Genomic DNA, 25,320 nt, shown 5'->3' on the forward strand with positions numbered 1-25,320 from the left:
TGTAAGACCTTTGTTCGTATCTCTCCGCTGTGAGCTGTCGTTTTATGGCACCGTCATAATTTGTTTTAAACGTCTTAAACCTTTGACTGTTTTACAGTCGATCATTGAAGCTCTTAACTCAAGCGTAAACACCATGATTCATTTCAATAAAAATAAAAACAAACAAAACAATCTAGAATAAAGGGATTACTTGCCCTGTGCTGCTGACTTCATATATACAAAAAGAACAATGTTCTTTTTTTATCTTGTCTCCGACAGAAGCCGCGCGGCCACAATATCTGCGTCTTATCACAGTTGATCAATATTGAATTTATGTAAAAAAAACGAAATGGCACAAGAGCAACAACCTGGATAAAGGAAATTCACTGGGTTATTAAATAACAGAAGAAAGTCAAGAGTTTTATATCAAACCTGTGGTTCTTCCTGAGGCCTGGAGGGGGGGGGGATTAAAGGACGTGATTTTACACACTGCATATTTTAGAGATGCTGAGGAACTGAAGCCAATTATTCTTTATCTAAAAACAGTAGCTTTTTAAAAGAAATAATGACTTGTTTTTGTGTTTCTGTCCTTGACTCTGACCTTTGATTCTGTTCCTCTCCGACAGGAAAGTGACAGTTTGTGGTGGGACGCTTTCGCCTCAGAGTTTTTCGAGGAGGACGCGACTCTCACGCTCTCCTTCTGCCTGGAAGATGGACCAAAGAGATACAGTAAGACTCCTCAGTATTTCAGCAAATCACTGACCTTGTAATCATCTTATCTGTTGATATCTAAGAGTATTAACTTTTAAATTACTTAAGCAATTCAATGCTCGTCTATTTGGAGCCAATTAGAGGGATATGGACTTTTGGCAACAGGTATTATGGACATGTTTTCCTCGGCCCACCAATACATTGGTCCGGCTCTAGTTCAAACCAAATATTCTCAATGTGTATATGTGAGCAGAATATCTCAATTCTTTCACATACTGCTTTTTATTGCATGTTTATTTACACCATTTTACAGCCCACCAACTTTCTCAGTTATTTGTTTTAATAGTTAATATGAAGTTGTGCCTCTGACTCATGTGTCCTACGTTCAGCTGAGCAGAGACGTTTTTCAGGTGTTGTCTTAAATCACTACCTCACTGCTCCTTCTATAAATTATACCCTCACTATAATGGTAATATTCACATTTAACATTCGGACACCCGGCGTTTGATTGATGTTGTACACTCCGTAGTTAATAGGGAGCGGGTTTGACCGAAGCCACTGAGCTCATGAGGAAAAGCGAGCGTGCTCTTTAACGCCACATTTCCCTGACTTTGCCAGTCAGAATTTATCGTATTTTATATAAAACTCTGCTGTTTCATCCACGTTTTCCTTGAAATGTTCTGTCACTGAATCCTTGTTATTACATCCGTGGCTGTAATTGACAAACCATCATTATGTTTTTACAGAAACCTCAGACACCAGAGTATTTCCACTTGGTCTCGACCTGTTATATTTACTTAGTTACTCTGATTGATTACGTCTAACTTTCCCAAATTCCTTTTAACACCTCTCAGAATTGAATGTGTGAACCTTTTTTCTGCCAAGTCAAACATTTCTTGTTATATCAGTGAGAAAACTGATATATCTTACTGTTATGACAATAGATTTTTTGTTTGTGAACGATGTACGTTGATGCAACAGGGTTAGGGTTATATTTTTAATAAAAGTCATTCACAGTATTTTATGGCATTTACTTAATTTTGAAGAAAAAAAGTAAAAGAATTCAGTAAATTTAGACAAAATGGCATTTTTACATTCTTAGGCTGCCGCCAGTTGTTTTCTTGATTAATCGATTCACACATTTAAACATAATAAAGAATCAGAAGTGAGTGAAAATCCTCTATAATTTCGTTTCGTCCATGGTTATCTCTTCAATAGTCTAAAACCCAAAGATATTGATTTTGTTGTAATGTACAAATATGACCAAGAATTGACCGTATTGTTCGGTTTTCTGAGAAATAAGGTCAATAAAGGTAAATAAAAGTATTCAGGTTAAATTACCAGTTTGATTTTTTATATTCTTATTAGCTCCTGTTTAGATTTTGCTTTTTAAAGCAGGTCTGAAAGGCTCGAGTTTCAGGAAACGTCCCTCGACACCTGATTGTGTGAACTTTGAACTCCACAGACAAACTGCAGCGACAGTGAATGTGGAGCTCGGCAACAAATGACAGATCACTGGCTCTTATTAAGTTTGTGATATTGTCCCTTTAATCTCATCTGCATAGGTTCATGTTTTGATATCTGAAGCATATTGAACATCACATGGACAGAGATAAGGATGTGGTGCTGTGAAACCAGCCGATGTGTGTGTGTGTGTGTGAGTGTGTCTTGTGTAGCTGTTTTTGTGCGTTTGTGTTTGTGATTCAGCTTGATCCTGGAGCAGGAAGAGAGGGAAGAGGGAGAGAAGGGGAAGAAGAGAGAGGGAGTGGAGGATTGTTGTGAGCTGGGCCTGGGTTTGCTTTTCAAATGTAAAAATAAAAATCCCCAGTGGTGTAGAGACGGTAACCCTGTTCCCCCGGGAACAGGAGGCTTAACACCATGGCGATGATGACTCACCGTCAGTCGCAAGCCTTCCTCCATTCTCATTCAGGTGCTCGGAAGTTACACACACACACACACACACACACACACACACACACACACACACACACACACACACACACACACACACACACACACACACACACACACACACACACACACACACACACACACACACACACACACACACATCATCCAGGAAAAATCCACCTACCCAGCAACAGATTTGGCTCAAAAGAGAAACTAAGAAAAGACACACACATCCTTGAAGCCATGTTGGTGTTTGTCGAGGTTTCGCATCTGCTGCTCATGTATAGGAGACGACGGTAGAATGTTTATATAGGAACGCTGATTGAGATACGTCTTCTCTCCCAGGAGCTCTTTGGTCGTCTGTTGTTAAGTTTAGCCGCAGCTTCTGAACAAGTTGCAGTGATTCAGTCGGTTTGAAGGACTCCGCTGCTCAAGACTCGAAGGTTTTTTGGGGGAGAATGAGTCTGTCGGTGAACAAGTGAACGACAAACACTCTGTTCAAACTGTTCAATAGGCTTTTATATGGATATTTGTCTTATGCATTGTGAGGAGATATAAAATGTAACTGATCTCCCTCAGATTAGTAACATGTTTTTTAAGTGTTTGTGATAAATATAAGAGTTGGAACCACAACCTTCCCTGAGTAGCAAAAAAACTGTTCGACTTTTCAGTTAACAAGGAGAACAGATAGAAAACAGATTGTATTTTTCAAACATGTTTTCGGACATCAGGCATTTATCTGATGAGGTAGAGATAAGTGTGGAAAGGGGGAGAAGATGAAGAACCTGTGACCTCTGCAGCAGGACACCAGCCTCTGTACATTCAGGAAAAAACTAGACCATCAATAGCTCACCTGGCTGAGCAGCGTCTGTTTGGATCAGGGTGGCACTAACTAGAAGGTTGTTGGTTCAATCCCCTCATCCATACAGAAGTCTGTGTCTGTTCTGGAGACAACGTCCACTTTAAATGAAGTTATATGTATATTTCTATAATAAATATAAGCTCCCACAGACGTTTTCCCCTGTTTCACTAAAGAATGTGACTATATAAAGAATATTATATATGTCATGTAAATATACTGATATGTGGCTCAGTCTCCTCAGAGTGTTGCACAGAGTTTGAATTTGTGAGAACAACAGAAACCTCTCTACATTTTCTCCCAGGAGCTTATTTCTCCACCTTTTCTATTATACAGAATCGTTCTTGTGGCACACGCATTTCTGTCCCATCTCTTATCAGGGGGGCCTTGGACTCTGGAATCCTTTGCTTTTTTTATTTTTTTATTTTATTATTTTATTGTAGGCAGCGGAGAAATGTAAGCTCACTGCTGCCGCTGCTGCCGCTGCTCATTGTTAGTCACTGTTCGAGAGCGTCGGCTAACTGCCGAACATATAAAATGTAAATGTGACCCGCAGTGGCCCTCACTGTGAGATAATCCTCGCTCGCAGCTCCCGTGGAAAAAAAGCGCAGATGTATGTAGTTATGGTTGCACGGGTCAGAACAGTGCTGACCACTGGAGGTGTGAGGGTGGAGGGGGTGGAGAGTTGTTACCACTGGTTAAAAGGACCGTGCGTGCATGTCAGAGGAGTTACAGCTAAACAGGAGGTCGCAGCAGTTTACAGGGAAACCGAGTCTCTTCAGACACTCGTGCTGCTCAGGACAAGTTCTCAGCCGTGTGGATTTTACATGTGAATCCTGAGGCTGAAGTGGAGAATCATAATGGTGCACATCAGTTGGAAATAACACTTTCTATTTCTATTTATTTCTATTTTTAAAGCTCAAATCAACTACTTACAAACCTGCATAGCTTTATTTGTTTGGTAATCCTTTATATTTGAGGTTATTTCTGTCTAAATCCTTTATTAAATAATAATGTAATATGCAATAGAGGTATTGCCTGGTAAAACATGATTACTTCTAATTTAATATTGAGTTAAAACAGTCAAAATGTATGTTTTATTCATCTTAGACACTCTCTGTGTAATGCATTGGGGGTGTAAGTGTATGAACTCAAATCCTCATTGAAAGTGAATTATATAGTTTTCTGCCATTCAGTAGCTTATAGGACAATTACAGTAAAAAAAAACAAAAAAACACACACAATCCTTTCACTCCAGTGTGAGGTGCTTTAATTTTATAACGTTCAGCGGGAGAAAAATTAGAAAAGCCAATTTTCTTAATCTGTTTTTTTTCTCCTTATGGCACAGACCTGTGTGTAGGTGTTTTGTAACCTATCTCCTGCTGGTGCTCACTGAGGCTGCTCACAGGAAATACATGAGAAATGTCTGTGTGTGTATTTATCGAAGGCTAAAACATGTGTGTCCACATCTGTTCTGATCATTAACATTATTGTTACGTGACGATATTGATTAATTAAAGAAACTTGATCGTCAAATCTGTTAGTTTTGGAAACTGATCTTTCATTTAAGTGTTTTTATTACATTTTTCTATTGGGCTTCTCAAGATGTGATGACCTGATACTTTTTTGTCTTTTTAAATTGAATATTTTTTAGGGTTTGGATGTTGCTAAGACAAAACCAGGTATCTAAAAACTTCATTCTGTTAGAAATTATAATCAACAGATTCATCCATATTGAAATAAATCCCACAGTTTCTTCCATTTAATATTATAATTGAGTCTCTGGGAAGGTATGATGGACATTTTTCACTATTTTTCTACCCTGTCAAAGAATAAATAAATATCAACAACTTAATCAACAATGACAAATAAATCCTCAGTTTCAACTGTGATCAACAAAACAACATCTCCGACCATTTTTACTCAACTATGATTTGATTGAATAATAAGTAATCAAGCAGATTCACTGATAATCAGAATGATAATTTGCTGCTAATCTCAAATGCAGTTTATTTGTTCACAGGCTGCTGTGACTCGTAAATCTCACAAATTGACAAAGTGATCTCACAGTTTTTAACCAAACCACCACAGAGTGAGACGTTAAAAAAACCTTCAGGCGTCACTTTGCTTCCTGGTGGAACGTCTGAAAACCCCGCCCTGTGTCAACTAATGAAACGCAAACTTCAGCAGATCATGTGTTGTGTGTAATTCTAATCTACATGTATCAGTAACAATAACCGTGTCAGAAGATGACATAAGCAGCTTATCCAGACAGATTGCATTATTGCTCTGCCTCGCCGTGTCCTCGCCCGGATCTGAAGAGCCACTAAACGCGCGCCGGGAGAATCTGCGGTCTCAAATATGTCGTAATATTTTATGGCGTCTTTGGCAATAGAACTTATTAAATTTTTGTACTGCAATGACTGTATATTGCTTTGATAAAAGAGAGAAAGTGCACTTGTTGCTTTTATGTTTCCTCCTTGGGAGCAGAGGGTGTTTTGGTGCACGTTTGTGAATCCTAAAATCTGTGGAAAAACAATTCTCCATCGGCGCAGGGCAATTATTGTTCCCTACCTTGAATATTCAGAAACTCTGTCTAATTATACACCCAATTGCTGTGGCCTTAACGTTCGCCCCAGTACCTTGTCTGGCTCTGCAATCTATGAGGCATCTGATGAAAGCAGCGCTCCATGATGCAATCAAAGAGCAAGGCTCATTTCAGAAGTAGTTCAAACAAGAGAGGGAAAACTCTGCATGTTTAGTGGGGCTGGTTCAGGGAAAAACGCGAAAAGTGATTCACAACACATTTACAATTCATCTACTTATTCTTGCATTGCGGCGCGCAATAATTGCAGCGATAAAATGACCACAGCTAATAATCTTTAAGCAAGCATGAGGACATAATGAGGAGGAAGAAAACAGGGGGAACGGCTCTAATACGTGCGGAGGAAGGAAGACGACTGCCTCCGCCGTGAAGTAGAAGCTTAACAAGGAGTCCGCTCGCTGCTGTGAATTAAAACCGGGACATTTTTTTAAATCAATAAACACATTATGTGCAGTTTTGCAAGCGTGATGATGTTTATGTCTTTTCTCCGGCCACTTTTCAATAACATCGTAATGAGCAATTTCAGCAATTCGCAGATTAGTCTTATTGTATTAGCTGATAGTATCTTTTTTTATATGCACAGTGCATTAAAACATTATTTTAGTTTTAGTGATAGACATGAAATACTTTTCATTTGCAGCGTAATTTATTCTTCTGGCTTTTATTTGGTAAAAAAAAAGCTGCTTTGTATCTGGACTGGTTTCCTCTGCGGTAATGACGAGCTCTTTGTACATAGTCATGGTTTTTTACTCCCATTTGTGAAGCTACGTTCGAAAGACACTGAACATTTAACTCAGCAAACTGTTTTAAATGGTTCCATCACAAAAACAAAACCTTTTCGGTGGAGGTAATAATATGAATTTGGAGAAAGCTGAGACGAAACTCTACCACCTCAACCACAAGCATCATTAGCTAAATGAATATGCCCATCTTGAGTTTGTTAAGTGGAAAATGTGCCCTCAGTTAGGTGAGTGCAATCCCAAAACTTATATATATTCTATTTATTGTCAGAGTATTAATTGCATTCGTTATTTGGCAGAAATGCAGACAAGCTCACCCACACAAATCTAAGTTACTGAAGTCCTTTATAAGACTTTGACTTCTTGTACATTCAGCAGACGCAGAACATGATCGTCTCTCTGGAGCCAAAACAAAGTTGTTCAATCTCCTTTTTAGTTATTTTTTGGTCTCCACCGTGTCCTGGGGGGGGAACAAAATCAGGCTCCTGCTCCGGCTCGGCTGTGCAGGTCGTACACGTTGGGTTTTTATTGGAGCTGCTGGAAAAAAAACAGGTCTGCGAGGATGGAGATTTAAACTAAAAGTAAATAATCTGTGTGATTAAAAAAAAAAGAGGCTAAAACACCCTTGTTATTGGCTCATGGGCACAAAGGAACCCTCTTCTATCCCATGTAGTCAAATATAAAATTTAATTAATTTGATTACAAGCCCCTATGATGCGCCACATAGCCGTCACTGTCCATTCAGAAACACACAGTCAACAAAGCCGCGTAATAAAGTTCATTTCCAGCTTCAGCACCCGTCCTCCCAGTCCTCGTTATGTTATTGATATCCATCGTGTCCTTTTGTATATCGTTTCATAATGATGTTAGCGGCCGGGCCGAGTCGTGACCTTCACATATCTTCAGTGTTTACAGCCGGCGCCGTCTCACCCCCGGTGTTAAACGCATTATTCCTCGGTCGCATACATAATCAGAGTGGTGTTTATACAGACAGAGTTCATACAGTATCTGGGTGAAAGGACCTGAATGGAGGTCTGCGATGGAGGGATAAGTCTACTGCTGTGATCTGACTCCCTCTCCGTTGAATAAAAGATTGACAATGGAGGGCTGGGGAGGGCTTGTTGGATGGTTGGGGTGGGGGGATGTATTATTGAATTGGGTGGTGCGATGAAGAGATGGAGAGGCGGAGTCCCAAAAGAAGGTAAAGGGAGTGGTGCAGTGTTGGTCTGCCTTGTCTGTTTGTGTGTGTGTGTGTGTGTGTGTGTGTGTTTTCTCCTCCGTATCTGGCTCATTGTGTGTGTGTGTGTGTGTGTGTGTGTGTGTGTGTGTGTGTGTGTGTGTGTGTGTGTGTGTGTGTGTGTGTGTGTTTTTCGGTTTGAGCGACATGCAGTGTTTCTATGTGGACGTGCATGTCTGAGTGAATGTGTGTGTGTCCACGTTATATAGGCTCGGAGTTGCAGAGGTATCTCGGCGCTTCTTGAGAGGGGTTGTTTTGAAAGGAGGAGCGTGGGGGTGGTGGTGATGATGGTGGTGGTGGGGAGGGGGTGCGCCGGAGCTGCTTTACAGAGAGATGGATAGGATGGTTTTGAAGGTGCAGAGCGGTGATTGGCAGGCGGGATGATGCGGCCCTGGCTCAGCTGCAGCGCCGAGATGTAGGCTGCGGCTGATTGACAGTCGAGCCGAGCCTGGGAACCGCGGCGCTGGATCGGCCACAAAGAGAGACGGAGGCAGGAGAGAGGACGGGAAGGAGAGAGAGGAGAGAAATTATAGATTTAAACCCCAAGAAAAAAAAACTATATAGCCTTATAACTATTCTGCTGCTGGTGGATAGTTCGACACTGCCATCTATTGTGAACTGTGCTGGTGGCATTCTCACATTTTTCTATTTCTCCCGGTTGACAGTGTGCTAATCAAAGCTTCTGCCTGTTTAACCGGGATTGGGGGAAAGAGGGAAGTGGAGGAGTGCAGAGGGTTGGAAAGACGACAGATAAACAATGAGTGCAGAGAAAAGCACTGGGAGGATGTTTGAGTCTTTATGAGCAGGTACAATATCTCAAACACTTGAATAACAAACATCTGATGCAGACAACAGGGCTTCACTTGTGGCTACTTCTCGACAGTTTCTAAGCCCAAGGTAGCAATTAATGTTGAATTTGATTATTTTTTATTCCCTTAATTGATTTTTGTTAATGAGAAAAATAGTTAAACAACGTCCCAGTATATTTTCCCAGAGCCAAACGTGATAAGTTCAAACCAAACTCCCCCTAAATATTCAAAGTTGTTCTTATCAAACAAACAAACTAATCATCGAAACTGTTCTTTATTATTTTCTATCAATAACTAATTGATTGATTGTTGCAGGACTTAAAGAGATGATATTCAAATGTCTTTAAGCAGTAGATGGATGTTGTTGGAAATCCTCTATAAAATGAAACATGAATCCGTGAGGCCGTGTCAGGTGTTGACTCCATGAATCTGCGTTTTGCTCGTCGTATGTCTTTGCGTCTCCGTCCCCGTGTTGTGAAACTCGGCTCTCTGGCCCTGGACGCAGGCGGCGTCTGAGCGGCGGCCCCGTGGTGAAAACCAGCTTTGTGAAACCGGCGGCATACAGGATTTGATGAGGCTGTTTGACAGTCTGAGGTGCTCGTTTCGTTCTGTGCTAACACAAGAAAGTCTTTGTCTGTCTGTCAGTAAGTTCTGACCTAGAGGTCCACACAGGACTTTTTTTTCTATTCCTCAAACCACCGCCCGCCCGCTTGGTAGGCTGTCCGACCATTACTGCCTGCTCCCGCAGCTCCGCGCTCCCGCTCCTGTCTGCTCCTGCAGATATTCTGAACACTCCCACTCGCAGCAGTGCTTCCCTCTGAAACCCTGTCTGCTCCGTTTTGCAGGAAAAATAAAACACGCGTAGCCCCATGTATGTTCCTGTTCTCAATCTGAAGAAATACAATTCATCAACAATTTAAAAAAAGCCAATTTTAGAAGCCTGCTTTGAAAATATGACGCAATTCATGTGTTTTTTTACGTTTAAACAAAAGACAGATTTCTGGTGTAAAGAAATAAAAGTTGCATCGTGTCCTTTGTCCTTTGCTGCTTTACTGTATGTTGTTGCCAATAGCAACAGATACAAACAAGACGCTGGACTGTTCAATGTCAGAGAACTGACCTTGTGTGGAGAACTGCACAGTGAATCTGAGGAGAGAGAGCTGAGGGGTCTAATCACTGCGCCACAGTGGAAAACTAAACTCAAACCAAACTTTATCTGCTCTTTCATTCTGTGGCTCAGGTGTTAAAGCGGGATGGGCACTGTTTCCTGTGGTCGGCGGTTCGATACCTCGGCTCCCGTGAACTCGGCATGCACAGGGCTGATGATTTGTTTTAAATATTATTGTTCGGTGTCAAAAATGTGCTTATTGTGCACAGGGCTCAGGAAGCCACAGGTTAATATGAAACAGAACCAGAGAGCAGCGCTTACATTCACAGACGATATTAGAAAAATCCCCAAAACAAAGAATATCAGCTTCTTTCAGATTTCACACTCTCACACAGACCTTCAAATTACATAGTTAGGAGAAAAAAAACATTCAAGCAGCAGAGTCAGAAGAGTTAAACATTTAACTTTTCCAAGGTTTCCAGCTCTTTCTGTCTTTAGAGACACACAGAGGAAGTTTTATACTAAAAAGTAAAAGACAAAAAAGTTCACTTCTTATGACTCAGTCTGCTGAAGCTTCACATTAGCTTTAGAAAAGAGTTTATTAACAGAACAAAAACTGTGGAATTACAGAATAGTTTCAATGTTTTTTATATCCAACTGAATATATATAAAGATAAAGTCGACATCACATCTCCTCAAAAGTGAAGCCGACTGGTGAACCCCGCCTCCTCCATGTAAGCAGATGGGACATGACACAAACATTTTTTAAACTACACGTCAAATCAATGTTTGGGGGGTCGGGGCATCATGGATGTTATCAAACTGCATGTGCAACATTTGTGTTCCCCCTCCCATTGCTACTACTTATCTTAACTAATGCAGTTTGCCTAGTTGCCATTTGAAGTTTGATCAAAATGTAAATAAAAAGTAGAACTTTAATCTTACGAAACAAATGTTAAAGGCTTTAATGTCCATTACAGGTTGTGATTTCATTATGTTATAGACTTTCTAACTACAACATTTAAGACAGTGATTTTGCCCAGTTGGTTGTTTAATTGGAGCCAGATGAATCTGTTATTGTCGCCTTGTTGCTGCCGGTGTCTTCTCTTCTGACTGTGTAGTTGGTGAAACCAATCAGAATGGATACCACCAGTCTTACAGAGTTAAAGTTGCACAAAAAGTAAAGTTTCCTTTTGCTTAAACAGATGAATCCGTCTTGTCGAGAGTTGTGGTGATTTCTGAGCTATGCAGATGAAGGCGTCTAATTCTAAAGGCTCCAACAATCATTAGAAACAGTCACTTGATCGTGTCTGTAGCTGACAACCTCCTATCACGTCCCACTAATGTAAAGGGAGGACAGGAGGAAAAAGACGTGTCCCTGTCACATGTATTTATCCATTTAGTTTCTCATTTTACTGCTTGTAACATATAGAAGAAACTATTAAAACAGATAGTTTCTGTACTTTAAAACAAATGGCTGCACCTTCACTACTACAGCAACGTCCCAATCATATATTTTAAGTGCATCCATCATCAATAATTTATTTATTTTATTGTTTAATTTCTTGTACAGTACATTAAACATCTTAGGATGATTAATATTTTAAAAGATTCACTTCCCTTTATGAATGCGTTTAGAAAAAAATCATTCCGGCTGCGAGTCCAGCGCCGACTCTCTCTGCGTTAAAGTGGAAAACAATTTCTAACAATGCCCCCCCGAGTCACAGAAACAACTGACGCAGTTAAAATGAAGTAGGAGTTTCCCCTGAAAGTGAACAAAAGACAGAACGATGCTTCTCCTGATCAAACCTGGTGATTATTGGTTCGTGACCAACGTGTGTGTTTGCACGGTGCACGTTTTTATCTGAGGCGGCAGCAGCAGCAGCAGCAGCAGCAGCAGCAGCAGCAGCAGGCGGGAGCAGTGGTGCGGTCGCACTGTTTGACCAGAGAAAAGAGAGACGACCCAACGTGGTTCTTCTGGCTGCCAGGGGAACCGTAGCCCTTTTCCTTTCAATATATAAACTAAGTGACGCTCGCTGGCATGAGGGTGAAGCACATCGGGAGGAATATGTTAAACAGAAACAACACAGACGACGCCGAGCTTGAAATGTGCCGTTCCAATTTTTCTCCTGTGCCGTCACTTCACTCGCACTGAGTCAATTCTGCTCATTGAGTGCTTTCAAACAAAGTGCAGACAACGGAGGACGTGAAGGACAAATAATAATAATAATAATAATACAAAACACTAAATAAAAGAACAGACATCTTTGTTTCTATGAGATAGAATCAGTTTGTTTACATGTTTGTTAACTTAACTAAGAAGGATGTTGGAAAGCAGCACATTAAAGCTTCCTCGCCTCGACGTGTATCTGGAAGGGACGTGAACCCGACCTAGTTTCTATAGCAATAATATCCAGGAGGACCTTTCCTTATTGGGATTATGGGCATGACAGTGAAGCAGTGAGCTATGATGTTTAGCCGCTGGCAGGAGGGCCCATAATTTACCATAAAAAATGTCCTATTAAGGGTTCAGGACTTTTTTTTTCTGTTCTTTTTTCTCACAAGATGGATGAAACTTTCCTTCATTGTGGATGATTTCAAAAGCACAAAGAAATTAGCAAGAAAAGAACTAAATATACAATTCAACTGCTTTTTTTGAACAGGGTCGTGTCAATGCCTGTTTTCATGGGTCAGACTCCAAACTGACACGGACCAGACTTCATGTAGCACATCATCTGTGTGGAGGGAAACATCTGACATATTGGTATCTGCGTTTATGTTTTCAGATTTGAAAACGTTTATTTGACATATTAAGGAGCTTTTATGTTTAAATCATATTTTCTTAATTGAAGTTCTTTATCTTTAGTTGCAATAATGGTTTCTTTTTATTCATAGTTATTTGACTTCATGGTTAAACTCTAAAATATCAAGCCTCAATTGAATTGTATTTATCATCAGGGATTGATAACGACATCTTAGGAATCATTGCCAATTTTTTGAAATATATATAAATATAAATTGTCATGTAGCCTAGATTAAGCAAACGCTTTTATTTAGGAGGTTAAGTGTTAATACTACAGATGAAGTTTTTCCCATTTTTCCTTTGCGTGTTGCCAGTGAGAGTAACTTTATCTTTACAGTTAGAATTTGTACTCTCTCATTTAAAAAGTGCTCATGTGTACTTATTTAAATTTATTTGACAATCCATATGTGTTGCAACTCCTCCAGTTTTACCTTCTCTTTTGTTTTGGGTACGTTCACATTTCTGAGCACATTTTTAATGCGTCTGCAACATAAATATGCTAATGTGTGTGGAGGCAGGTGTGTAGCAGGGCTGCTGGGTGGTTTGCGATGCTGTATTGTGTTACAGTGTATTGTTGAGACCACATGCTGGCTAGTGTGGGTCATTCGGTGTCTCTGTTCATGGTATTAAACAACCACGGAGAGCAATTATGCAGCAGGAACCCTGTGATTCCTTCCTTTCTCTACAGTTGCAGGGATGTTATGCTGCTGACTCGCAATAAAGGGCTGAAAGATAGTCTCGGTGAGTGTGGCCCCTATATAGCACCAAGCAGAGAGGAGGAATATAGCAGCGGTTTTTTTTATTGGAACAGTTTTAATCACCTCTAAATAACTGGTAGCGGAAGCGGGACCTATAGGCAGGCAGGGAAAACCCCAGCAACGCCAGCCCAGCTCACACGGCTCCTACATTCTGCGTTATTAGCAGGAATAAGACGCTGCGGAGAGTCGGGTTGGTTTCCAGGTGGCCTGCATCAGGGTGGGAACCATTTTCGAGCAGCTAACAGGAAGGGGGAACAGCTATCGCAGGGCACCAGCTGTCAGTGAGGATGGGCAGGTCCGCCGACTTCCTGTTTCTCAACACTCTGGGCGCCCCGGAGCAAAACAAAACCAGCTTCCCATTCCAGTCCGAGAAACAATAGATGCTGCAAACATCCCTCCTCTGCTCGTATCGTGTGCTCTCCCTCCGTCCTTTCCTTCTTTCTCCATCTCTTCCTCTCCCCCGGCTTCTCCACTGCATCCTTCCCTCTTATCATCTCCCCTCTCCTCTGTCCCCTTCTTCTTCAACCACTTGACACCTTCATTGTTTTCCATCTTCGTCTTCCCCTCTCCCTCTACCTTATTTCATTCCTTCATCCTCTTCCTTATTCCCATCCTCTTTCTGTACCTTAACCTCTTTCTTGTGCTGCCTTTCTGCTGGTACCCTCCTCCTCCTCTTTCTCTTTTACTGCAGGTTTAGTAATCTTGCACGATAAAATGCACTGGATTTTGAGTGCCGGTTAAGCTTCTTTCAGACATGCACTGAACTCCGGAGAAGCTCCAAACATTCAGGAGATCCTCCGCAGGATTCACCACGAGCCGGTGGGTGTGTTGATGACGTTTCCAACACCAGACAGATGCAAAAAAAGAAAAACAAACCCAAAAGACTGCACTTCCTCTGGAGTTCATGTCTGAAAACGGCCATAGATTGTTAAAGCAGTCAGGAATTTCAATTCAATTTGAATTGCCTTCTGGAAAAATGGAAATAAAAGGTAAACATATATATTTTGTGCAAAAGTCACAATTTGATATGAGTATTTGAAATTCTGTGTAGCACTTTTTCGGGGGGTAAAATACAATTTCTGTTCTCGGTATTTGAGAAACGAATATTGCAGAATAATATTCAGACTTTGGAAATAGTTTCACCTGGAATAAGTTTCCAAATCACTGTGCACGTACATTTTGTAACGTATGAATTAAACATGAAATTACATCTAAAGGGTCCAGGGACAGTCCCCCCCCCCCATTGAGCTCTCTTACTCTACACATCTACGATTTGTTTTGCTGAGAGGGAACTTGTGAATGTTCCAGTCTTGATGATGAACATGCAGTTCATGAAAAAATGAAGAGTGAAGTGCAACATGAGCTTTTAACAGTGGAACATCCCAGAAAGGTCAACAAAATGGGTCTGAGCGAGCGAGAGGGAGAGAGTGAGGGAGAAAGTTTTATTAATAATGAATAGAGTTTTCATCCACACGCTGGAGAGTAGAGGAAGAATTCCACCTGGGAGAAAACTGGCTCACACACACACACACACACACACACACACACACACACACACACACACACACACACACACACACACACACACACATATACATACACACTGTGGAAGGGAGAGTAAACTCAAGTCGATACACAACACGCAAACACAGCAAGCCAGCGAAAGAAGCACACACATATTCAACTGCACACACACACAGAGCACACATCTGGACTCAAAAACAAAGAAGACGTAGCAAAAAGGTTTGTGTGTGTATAAAACACACACACACACACACACACACACACACACACACACACACACAGTTACGCACGTTCATAATGCAGAGTTATTGACACATGGAGAAATCCATATTTATATATAATACAGTGTGGCGGAGGCCCATCAGTCTCCATAGTCTATGAAAGGGTCTGCACCGCTTTACTTAAGGTATTAAATGTTTATGTGGCACTTTTTCATCCCTCAGTAACCTTTCTTTCCACACACACACACACACACACACACACACACACACACACACACACACACACACACACACACACACACACACACACACACACACACACACACACACACACACACACACACACACACACACACAGACGCACACACACACACACAATGGCAGTAGCAGCGTCCCAAATCAGATGGGAAGTTCAGAAAGTCAAAATGAAAAAATGCATCTTGTTTCCTCCTTTTGTATCTACGGCATCTTTTTTGATAAGATAAGAATTACAAGATTTTTTTCCTCATATTGCCAATTTGTCCTCCTCCTCTATTCAAACTTCAAACGCAGTAACAATGAGTTACGTTCTTATGCAGCCATCGACATGTCGTGTAAAGAAATGGATGCAGACTCCGGGTCTCGAAAGTGAAGCCAATGTAGAAATGCCTGAAACCTGTAATCTCTCAAACGACCACCAGTTTCAATAGAAGCCTGAGAGGATTTATATTGTTTATGAAGTCAGTAAACACTTTCATATGTAGTTAATGGTCTCAAACCCTCAGGAGGTATAGTGTTCTTCCAGTTAAAACCAGTCCTGCCAAACCTTTTTGGCTTGAAACCCCTCAAAATACTTTTCATTACTCGTATTAGACAAAGTGAATCTTTGCCTCTCGCATTGTTTCATTTGAAATGTTTTTTTAAAGGTGCTGAAGGTTTTGTTCGAAACCTGCATGGGGAAGTGTCCTTGAGCAAAACACTGAGCCCCTGCGCCTCCACCGTGTAGATGTGCGTGTGAATGGCTGAATGGGAACGTAAAGCGCTTTGAGCCGATCGATAGACCAAAGAGAAAAACGCTGTAGAAATGAAGTCCATTTACAATTTTTGTTTGGTGAGCCAAGGTGACGGATTCAGTTCCTTTATAAATCAGCACAGCTTCAAAACAGACGGTTTATTTTCACATCCTCGCAAGTATCATTATAATTTAGATTTTTTTTCATTCCTACACTCTTTTTTTTATATGTACAGTAATTGCATTCATCCATATTTACATCACTTACTTATACGCATAATGAAGCTTAACAAATATTTGCTCATATATGCATGGATGTATATCTCGTCACATACATTTTTATAAAATGCTATGACTGGTTTCTACATTGAGTTTTTGAGACGACCTTGTTACAGGTTTCAGAAAGTTAATCAATGGCAGCGTTTATTTAACTGATATTGTTTGAAAGATAAGTTAATATTTATGGGGAAATTATTTGTGGCAACTCGTAACTAAAGACTGGAAGATTTTACCGTATCGTTGATTAGCATTCGTGACTATGTTTGAATATATCATATCTTTTTTCTGTTTACAATCAGATTTGGGTCTTTTACGTATATTTTCTCTTTGACATGTTATGTCGTTGCCTTCACCTTTTTCCGGAATGTTGAAGTTATGTTGTTTTGTCTGGACTTCATGGAATTCATGCTTTCAATCTCGTTTATCATCAGATGTTTGATGGATCGCATGTGAGAAACTTGCGAGTCGTAGATTTCGCCGACCCTGAGAATCCATTTCGTTATTTCCTGCCACAACTCAGTCATTTACTCTTTGACTTTCTTAATGTCGCACTCCGTTGTTTTGAATTCAGCTTGAGGTTTTTAATCTCTCTGCTGTTTCGGGAGATGAGGCTGTGACTCACTGTGTTTTTGTTGTTTTCTTTTGTCCAAATTACTAATGTTGTCTTGCGTGTTTCCCTGTTTATGAACTGTGCATCATTTGTGTCTGTAAAGACTGAACGTGTTTCCATGGTGGTGAATCGATGCTCTGCACAGCAGCTCCGCATTAAAAGCGTTTTTTTCCAATTTGAAGTGGAAAAAAGCAGATAAACAACATTTGGCAGGCAATGAATTGAGGTTGATTTTTCCCAATCGTTGATTTGTTGATTTGTTGCATACGTCTTTCAGCTCTTTATACGAAACTGTCAGGGGTCAGAGGACGTTTCCCCCAGACCACCTCCAAACGTGAGTGAGTGGATCTGAAGTGTGTCCTCAAAGCTTCCGGGGTGCGTTCACACCTGGGAGCTGTCCACTTTGTGATTGGATCAATCAAGACAGACGTTAACGCCACGTTTTTAACAGGGTGCTATGGGGACATGTTTTCGATTTTATAGTGGCTTTACTTTAGGGGCTCAGAGGACGCCACATTCAACCTCCTGCCATTAGTCGCATGAATTGATTCATTCTATGTTCAGAAACAACGCCACCCCAAGATCCTTAAAGAATTGGAAACATTATCTCTTTGTTTTTCATCTTACTCCCACATACACCCGGAAGTGTGTCAAACATAAAACAAAATCGTGCACAAAATGAACTCTCCAGAGGCTGAATATGTGAAGACACTCTGGGAACAAACTCCTCACATGCCCCCTAATAAACAAATTCATCCTGTGTGCATTTGCTTCCTCGACTTCCAGGAATCCCACATCGCCCGACCCCAACCTCCCCCTGTAGGTGAGCTGCTGAGAGCCTGGCAGATATCAGTGTCTCCCTTTAGATCAAGACTCGATTATCAGAGGCCAAGCGGTGCGAAGCGATGCTCATTACCAATAATTCAGGCTCACCGGGAGTCAGAGACACACAATGGCTGCGCGCGGTGTGTGTGTGTGTGTGTGTGTGTGAGTGTGTGTGTGTGTGTGTGTGTGTGTGTGTGTGTGTGAGTGTGTGTGTGTGTGTGCGTGCGTGTGTGTGTTAATTGTGTCTTTGAGGATCCTAGATCAAGTGGATATGTCGGGTCGAGCTCTGAACATCCTGCAGCAGTGTGATGCTTTCTCACTTTTGTTCTTTAATATGTGTGATTGGAGTTTGACTCGACTTATTGGAGAATTGATGAGTCTCACCTCTGAGTCGTGGTATTTTTTTTTTTACGGTGTGTTTGGTGGTGCTGGTGGAGGGGGAGGAGGAGGGGGTTGTCTTTGTCTCGCCCTCCTCTGCATGTTGTGTCTTCCCTGTGGAGCTGCGCCTGGGGTTGGTGCGACTGGGGGGTGCAGGCGGGTTTTGAATTATGGATGGAGGTGAAGAGGGGATGAGGGCTGGCCTCGAAGGGACATACCCCCTCCTCGACCCCCAACTCTTCCCAACCCCCTCCGTCAACCCTCCCCCATCCTCTCCTTCCCTCAGGCTCCCTCCTCCTCTGCCTAAACAGTCGCCATCCACGCGTGGCGTGAGGTTGGATGAGGGTGACTGGAGACGTGTCTCTCTCCCTCGCTCTCCCTGACTTTCTGCTTTGCCGTTTCTCTTTCCCTCTTGTTACACTTTCGCCCTTATCTCCCCCTCTCTCCCTCTCTCACACTCCCCCAGATTTCAGCCTGGGAAAGTCAAAATGATAGAGGTCCATTCAGGTGAAACTGGTCTGCAGATCCTCAGAGGACAAGACAAAGACATACAGCGGTGGGATTTTATTACACTGTGATTTAACCAGCAGTAATCAGCTGGTGGTCAAACCGCTTCTGAACGCTGGTTGATTTACTGAATCTCCTTTAAAACCTGGAAACCATGATGTTTGACCAACACATAATTGATGCTGTAGTATATATGTTCTATTAAGATGATGGGCTAAAATCAAATCATCAACATAACAAAGAAAATGTACTAAATATGTTAATTTAAGTAAACAATTTGTTTTATATTCTATGAACTAGCGATAGCAAATAAGTTCTCAACAATATAATGATTGATTTTGATATTTGAGATATTTTGTGGCGTTTCACCTTTATTGACATAATAACATATAATGGAGAGAGAGAAATGGGGAAGATACCCAGCAAAGGGCCGGGTGGCGCCAGCTAGCTCACCTGGAAGCGCCTGTGCCGTGCACACGGAGGCTTTAGCCGCAACGGCCGCAGGTTCACATTGTGAATTATTAACAAAATATTTAGAAAAACATTTATGCAAAGTTGAAAAATCATTTTGAATGTCCCATATCTGTAAAAGATTCACTAATATATATATATATATATTTCTGTTATATTCCCTGCATGTGGTCTTGTTTGAGCAGCTGCTGATGGTCAAGGGCAGGTTGTGTTCACAGTTAATGATTTAAAAAACCAACAGTGACTTGAGGCACATGTCAGGTTGAGTTTACTCTTAGTTATCAACCATAATCACAAGCTTTTAACCAAATTGCTGCAAAATAAATCAATAAAATGGAATCACAAGATACAAATGATACAAAATGCTTATTTATTTTTCTTATATCAAGTGTTATACATGCTTCTCTTTGGGGGTTAATCCAACAACCGTCCAAATAAACACAGGTTAATTTCAGTATCGATGTGGAGTCACGACTGACATTCACGACTGCACTGACTCTGCTGCTCGGAGGGAAATGGAATATAAATGATGATACGGACGCTGTGGGAGAACGTATGCAGAGGATTTACTGCTCTGATTCAGCACATCATCTCTCCATCATATACTGTAGTTGGTCAAGCTCTGACCCGTGTGGCCCTGTCTCCTGCTTGTTAAAATATTGATGGTGTTGAAATTAAACCAAAAGCTGCTCCGGACTGTGATGATGCAGCATAAACCTGCTCCTGATTCTCCTCTTCTTTCATATCGAGGCTTTCGGAATCGTGTCTGCGGTCGAATATCACAGTTTGAGTGACAATAACTTCGATAGCGGGGGACCTCTAAAAAGTCCGGTCTCACAGTATTAAAGGAGGACGGCTGCTCGCTTTGCCACCCGGCCGCAGCCCTCCGCTCGGAGAGGTAATTTTGAACTGTATGTGAACAGTGGTTTCCAGCATCTGAAACGAAGCAGCGTCTTAATGACGTGCTTCGTTTCATGTGCTTGGACAGTTGTGCAAAAGGTTTTTTTTAATGAAATCTATTATTGTTTTTCATTGCAGGGGCAGTGGTGGTTGGGGGGGGTTACCTCGCATAAGTAGAAAACAGCAGCCCCCCCCAAAATGACAGGAAATACAGAGAGAGAGAGAGAGAGAGAGAGAGAGAGAGAGAGAGAGAGAGAGAGAGAGAGGGAGAGGGAGAGATTGAATTAAAGTTTTATGACTGATGAATATTTCATGTTCTGGGCAGTGATTCCCACATTCTGGTGTGTGTTTGTGCGAGTGTGTGTGTGTGTGTGTGTGTGTGTGTGTGTGTGTGTGTGTGTGTGTGTGTGTGTGTGTGTGTGTGTGTGTGTGTGTGTGTGCACTTATATGCGCAGGCTCCAGTATATGTGTCCTTCCTGTAGAATATATGCAGGCTGTTTTTAACCCGTTCTCTTCAGGAGGAGGACAGGAGAATCTACTGTAAAGTGTTTGTTGTCAACATGTAAACTCACACTGGACTTAAAGGACGTTAAAGGAGAGGCTCAGGTTTCAGACTAAATACAACATCCACCATGTTGTTGGCCATGTTTACTCTGAGGGGGGGTCTCTGGCTCCTGTTCCTCTTTTCCACACTGTTCCAGCGTGGATATGGAAAATGATCTGTATTCATATGAAGCACTTTACAGTACAGTGCATACATGGGCAGCACTTTTTCTACGAGGGGCAATTCGGGGGGTTCAGTGTCTTGCCCAAGGACACTTCGGCGTGCAGATGACGACCCGCTCTACCCCCTCAGCCGCAGCCGCCCCGATACATCTCAAATATCAAAATCCGCAGTCTCTCTTGTGCTCAGTGAAAACAAGGACACGCCATCACCCTGAGTTAACTGAATCAAGTGGGTTTCATCGTTCTGATAAAACACCCACCAACACGTATCTGGACAAGGAAATACTTTACAGTTCAAAAAGGAAATATGTTCTTAAATATCCGTAACTTTTAAAGATAACCTCCTTATTTTGCCGAAGCTTAATTGATGGTTGACATAAGGTTTGAATGGTAGAATCCTTCCATAGAAACCTGTAGCTGCTGCATCACACAACGCTGAAGGGCTGTTGTTGAGATGCAACAGTTGCTCAGTTAACTCATTAATTAATAAACAGCTAGGTTGAGAATCCAGTTGGTTTCTTTAAGTTATAATAAACTTTAGACTTTGGATTCTTCTGGAATATTATTCGTAAAAACCCTGGCAACACTTGGATCGAAACCCTGAAACCCCTGGAAAAAACACTGTTTCTACCACCGTGACTGACCAACTTTCTGAATATCATCTTCTCTCTAAATAATTTCTACCAGCACCAGAAGCTTCTGGGAGTAAACACAAGAAGCTGAGGCTGACCAATCACAGCTCACCGAGTTATTCCCTCGTCGGCCATAGCTCTGACAGGGTGACGTTTCAGGTGAGCTACTTCTGAGCTAGTGGCTATAACCAAAATCTCTATAGCTGCCATAAACTGAATATATAGATGGACAACATGACCGTTCCCTAAAAATTAAGCCAAGATATCTTGATTGCCCCCTGGTGGCTGGCTCCAGTATAGTTCATAAACCCCGCCTCCTCCATGTTAATGAATAGGACGTGGACCAAAACTGAAAAACGTTAAAGTACATATTTAATTAACCTTTCCCAAAGACGGTTTCTGTCATTTTAAGTGTTCATTATTTAATGCTATGAAAACAGACTTAGACATCATGACTTATATTTAGTTTGAGAATCATTTTAGGACGGAATGACGACTGGATTTTTTTCATGGTGCAATAAATATAAATACTCTCTCTCTCTCTCTCTCTCTCTCTCTCTCTCTCTCTCTCTCTCAGTGTGCAGGACCTTTCTTGAGCGTGTTGTCAGTTTGTTCTCTCGCCGGCATCTTACCCGCGTCCTCTGTGAAGCACCGTGCCGTCTCAACAGTTAACTTGAGTTGACTTAATTAGTTTGCCAATGATCTAATACCCCTCCCTGTTGACCCAGTAATGGTAGCTCATGATGGGTATTTAGATGGAGATATGAGTCGATGAAGACAGACATTTGTTTGCCAAGTACTGCGGGCTAGCTCCCAGATCAATATGTCAGCCTGGTTTTCATCCGTGCATCTCTCCTCGCACCGATCAACAGTAGCTTACACCGAGGGGCTAATAATCGATTTCAATAGTATTTTTAGCTTAGCTTATTGATTGCAGCGCATACTGTAGGAGGGAGTGAGCACTGGTTTGTACACACGTCACAGGTTGGGAAAAAAAAAAGAGAAATCAATATTACCTATCTGAGGTTTATCTGCTCGTATCTGCAGGTCCCACAATCTGTTTGCTTTATCCGAACCCTATGTTTGGGTTATGAGGCGGGTGTACGTGGAGGGACGGAGTTAGTTTGTTAAGGTAGAACAAGTCACTCGTTTTTTAAACGCTTGGGACTGGATTCACCTGGGAGACGGCTGAATGTCTTCAAATGTAAAAAAAAACAAGTGTTAAGGACGAAGAACGTCCGCTGGGAAAAACACGAGACGGTGAAGTGTTCAGATCCCAAATGTCTGCTCATGTTCGCTCTGTATTCAGCTTGACATGACATCATGTGTTTTTACAACATAATGCATCCGTACAACACATCATCATAACTTAACATAACGTGACACAAAGTAGGGTTATTATGGGAAAAAGATATCATCTCTGGAGAACATTTGTTTTAACTGTTTCATTATTAATTATAATGACTTTTTTTATCTCTTATTTTATGTCCCAAGGTGATTACTGTAATGTGAGTGTTTTCTTTTTTTTTGTTCCTGTGTGAGGATACAAACAAATGTCAAAAAGATATTGAATCTTTAGGATAAAATATTATGGATTTATTTCTTAAAAACCCAGTATTTTAATGTCTGGCTTCCTGAGCATCTTTTTTTAAAATATTGGATTTATTAATTATTGATTACTTCACTATAATGTAAATGTAATGTCACTGTATATTATTATACTCAAACATTGCAATTATGTATAAGAGTTATTTTACATAGGTTATAACTGAAGAAAGATGAGGAAACCTGAAAAAAACTGTAAATATGTATATATGTATATCAAATACATTAGATGTAACATAGGTAAATATGAATATGAAGTTGTAGACTGTAGAAATTATGTTTTTTTAAAAGTCAATATTTGAGGTAAGAGGATTTTTTTAACCAATTAGATTAAAGAAATTGAATTATGTTTAAATTCTCTGATTTAGCCAAAAACAATCGCTCACATTTGCTTTTAAACTTGCTTCCTTATTAAAATCCCAGAAAACTTGTTATATCCTGATACATACTGATACACATATTAAATAAATATATTATTATTTCATCAATATCACCTGTTCCTCATTCAAATAGAGAATTGAAACTGTATCCACATGAAGAACTACAGCCCCAGTCTTAGCAACGTTAGCACCTTGATTTGTTTCCCATGAAGCCACACAGGGAATTGAGTCCCTCCCATTGTAAATGTTTGTGTCCTCTTTCCACTGAGCCACACAGGGAATTGAACCCCTAACCTTGTAAGTGCCTTGTCCTACTGTCTGATTTATATTTGCCAGATGCACGCATTATGGATCATCCACCATTTCTTCTTGCTCTCCCCGCCCTCGTTTCCGTCCCTTTTCTCTTCTGCACTGCAGAGAACTGCATTTGCTGCATAATCGCCCACCGAGTATCTCCTGACTTTCTCGCCTCTCTTTTTTTTTTTCTTATTCCACCCCCCCTCGCTTTTTTTTTCTTTTAATTTGGCTTCATTCTGCCAGCTGTACTTCACAAGTATGCGGTTTTAATCATCACCTAGCTTGGACGGGTTGGACGAACGGCGCTGACAAGTCTGAGTGGTCTGGGTTTGACTAGTCTCATTCCAAATTGAGATAATGTCAGTCAGAAAAAAAAGAAACCCGACAGCATCTTTTCATGCACAAAATGATTGATGGCACAAAATTAGACACAAATGGTGGTACTTTTCAAAGGGTAGAAGTAGCTTTAATCTGCGGCTCACAAAATGATTACCCTTCAACACGGTAGATTGTCTATATTTTGCAGATATTGAATGATGAACTTTAAGTAATGACTTCCAGGTAATGACTTTCCTTTGGAGCAAAACTCCTTTTGTGTTGGCCGCCACTTTGCGGGTGTTTAGTGACAGCCTGCTAAACACTCTCTCTGTTATACCTATTATTATTTCAACCGGCCGTGAATCCAGCCTTCTACTATATCAACTTCCTGTGAATGTTGGTGACGGGTTCAATCTGGAAGTTTGGAGCTGCAGAACCACAGTATTTTACTCTTCCCGGGCCACATTGACACATTTGACATGAAGTTAAGGCTACATCCACAATACTAAGTTTCTAGTTTGAAAATACATCAACTCTGCTACAGATACTTCTGGTGTCTTTTTCGGTCATGGTCATATCACATGACCATCATCCAGAAGAAAACCACCAGCATCAGACTCGGCTAAACCAGTTTAGATGGATAATCAACTACGAGTGTTACTGACCCTGTTGTCTTTGCTAACAGCTAAATTCTGCATTTTACAATGGTACAACTTTTTACATGTGTAGGAGACGAGCTATTGTTCTCTGTAACAATTCTACAGCCAACGACCACATGCTTCCTGGCACACGCATGTGCAATGCATGTGAGCGGTCACATGGTTTGCGTTTTCAGGCGTATTAGGATATGGACGAGGGATTAAAACTGATACAGAACCAAAACACTGGTGTGGAAGAAGGTCGTTTTAGTTTGAAAACACCGTGGTCAAATGAAAAACGTAGTAGCAGTTGTATAGATGGTGGAATATGTGCCTTGCTTATGGGCTTTTGGATCAGTCACATCTGTAAATGGACACACGGACATCATAAAGAGTGGCCCAACAATCTTTCTGTTTATTTATTCATTCTACTTCTTTCTCCTTTCATGGTGATAAAGCAGTGATTTCTTTGTATAAGGTCTATACACGAAGTAATTG

The 25,320-nt window shown here is 41.1% G+C and overlaps 1 protein-coding gene across 7 annotated transcripts in view; it reads left to right on the forward strand.

The window, feature by feature from the left end:
- ldb2a (LIM domain binding 2a) overlaps positions 1–25,320 on the forward strand; it is an 88,937-nt gene that overhangs the window by 21,699 nt on the left and 41,918 nt on the right. For all 7 annotated transcript variants that reach the window (XM_035161981.2, XM_035161982.2, XM_035161983.1 and 4 more), the window contains exon 2: positions 606–708. In XM_035161981.2, coding sequence (XP_035017872.1) covers positions 606–708 — 103 coding nt within the window. The remainder of the gene's footprint in view (positions 1–605; positions 709–25,320) is intronic.

This window comes from Hippoglossus stenolepis, chromosome 7 (assembly GCF_022539355.2).
Source record: "Hippoglossus stenolepis isolate QCI-W04-F060 chromosome 7, HSTE1.2, whole genome shotgun sequence".
NCBI classification, from domain to species: Eukaryota; Metazoa; Chordata; class Actinopteri; order Pleuronectiformes; family Pleuronectidae; genus Hippoglossus; species Hippoglossus stenolepis.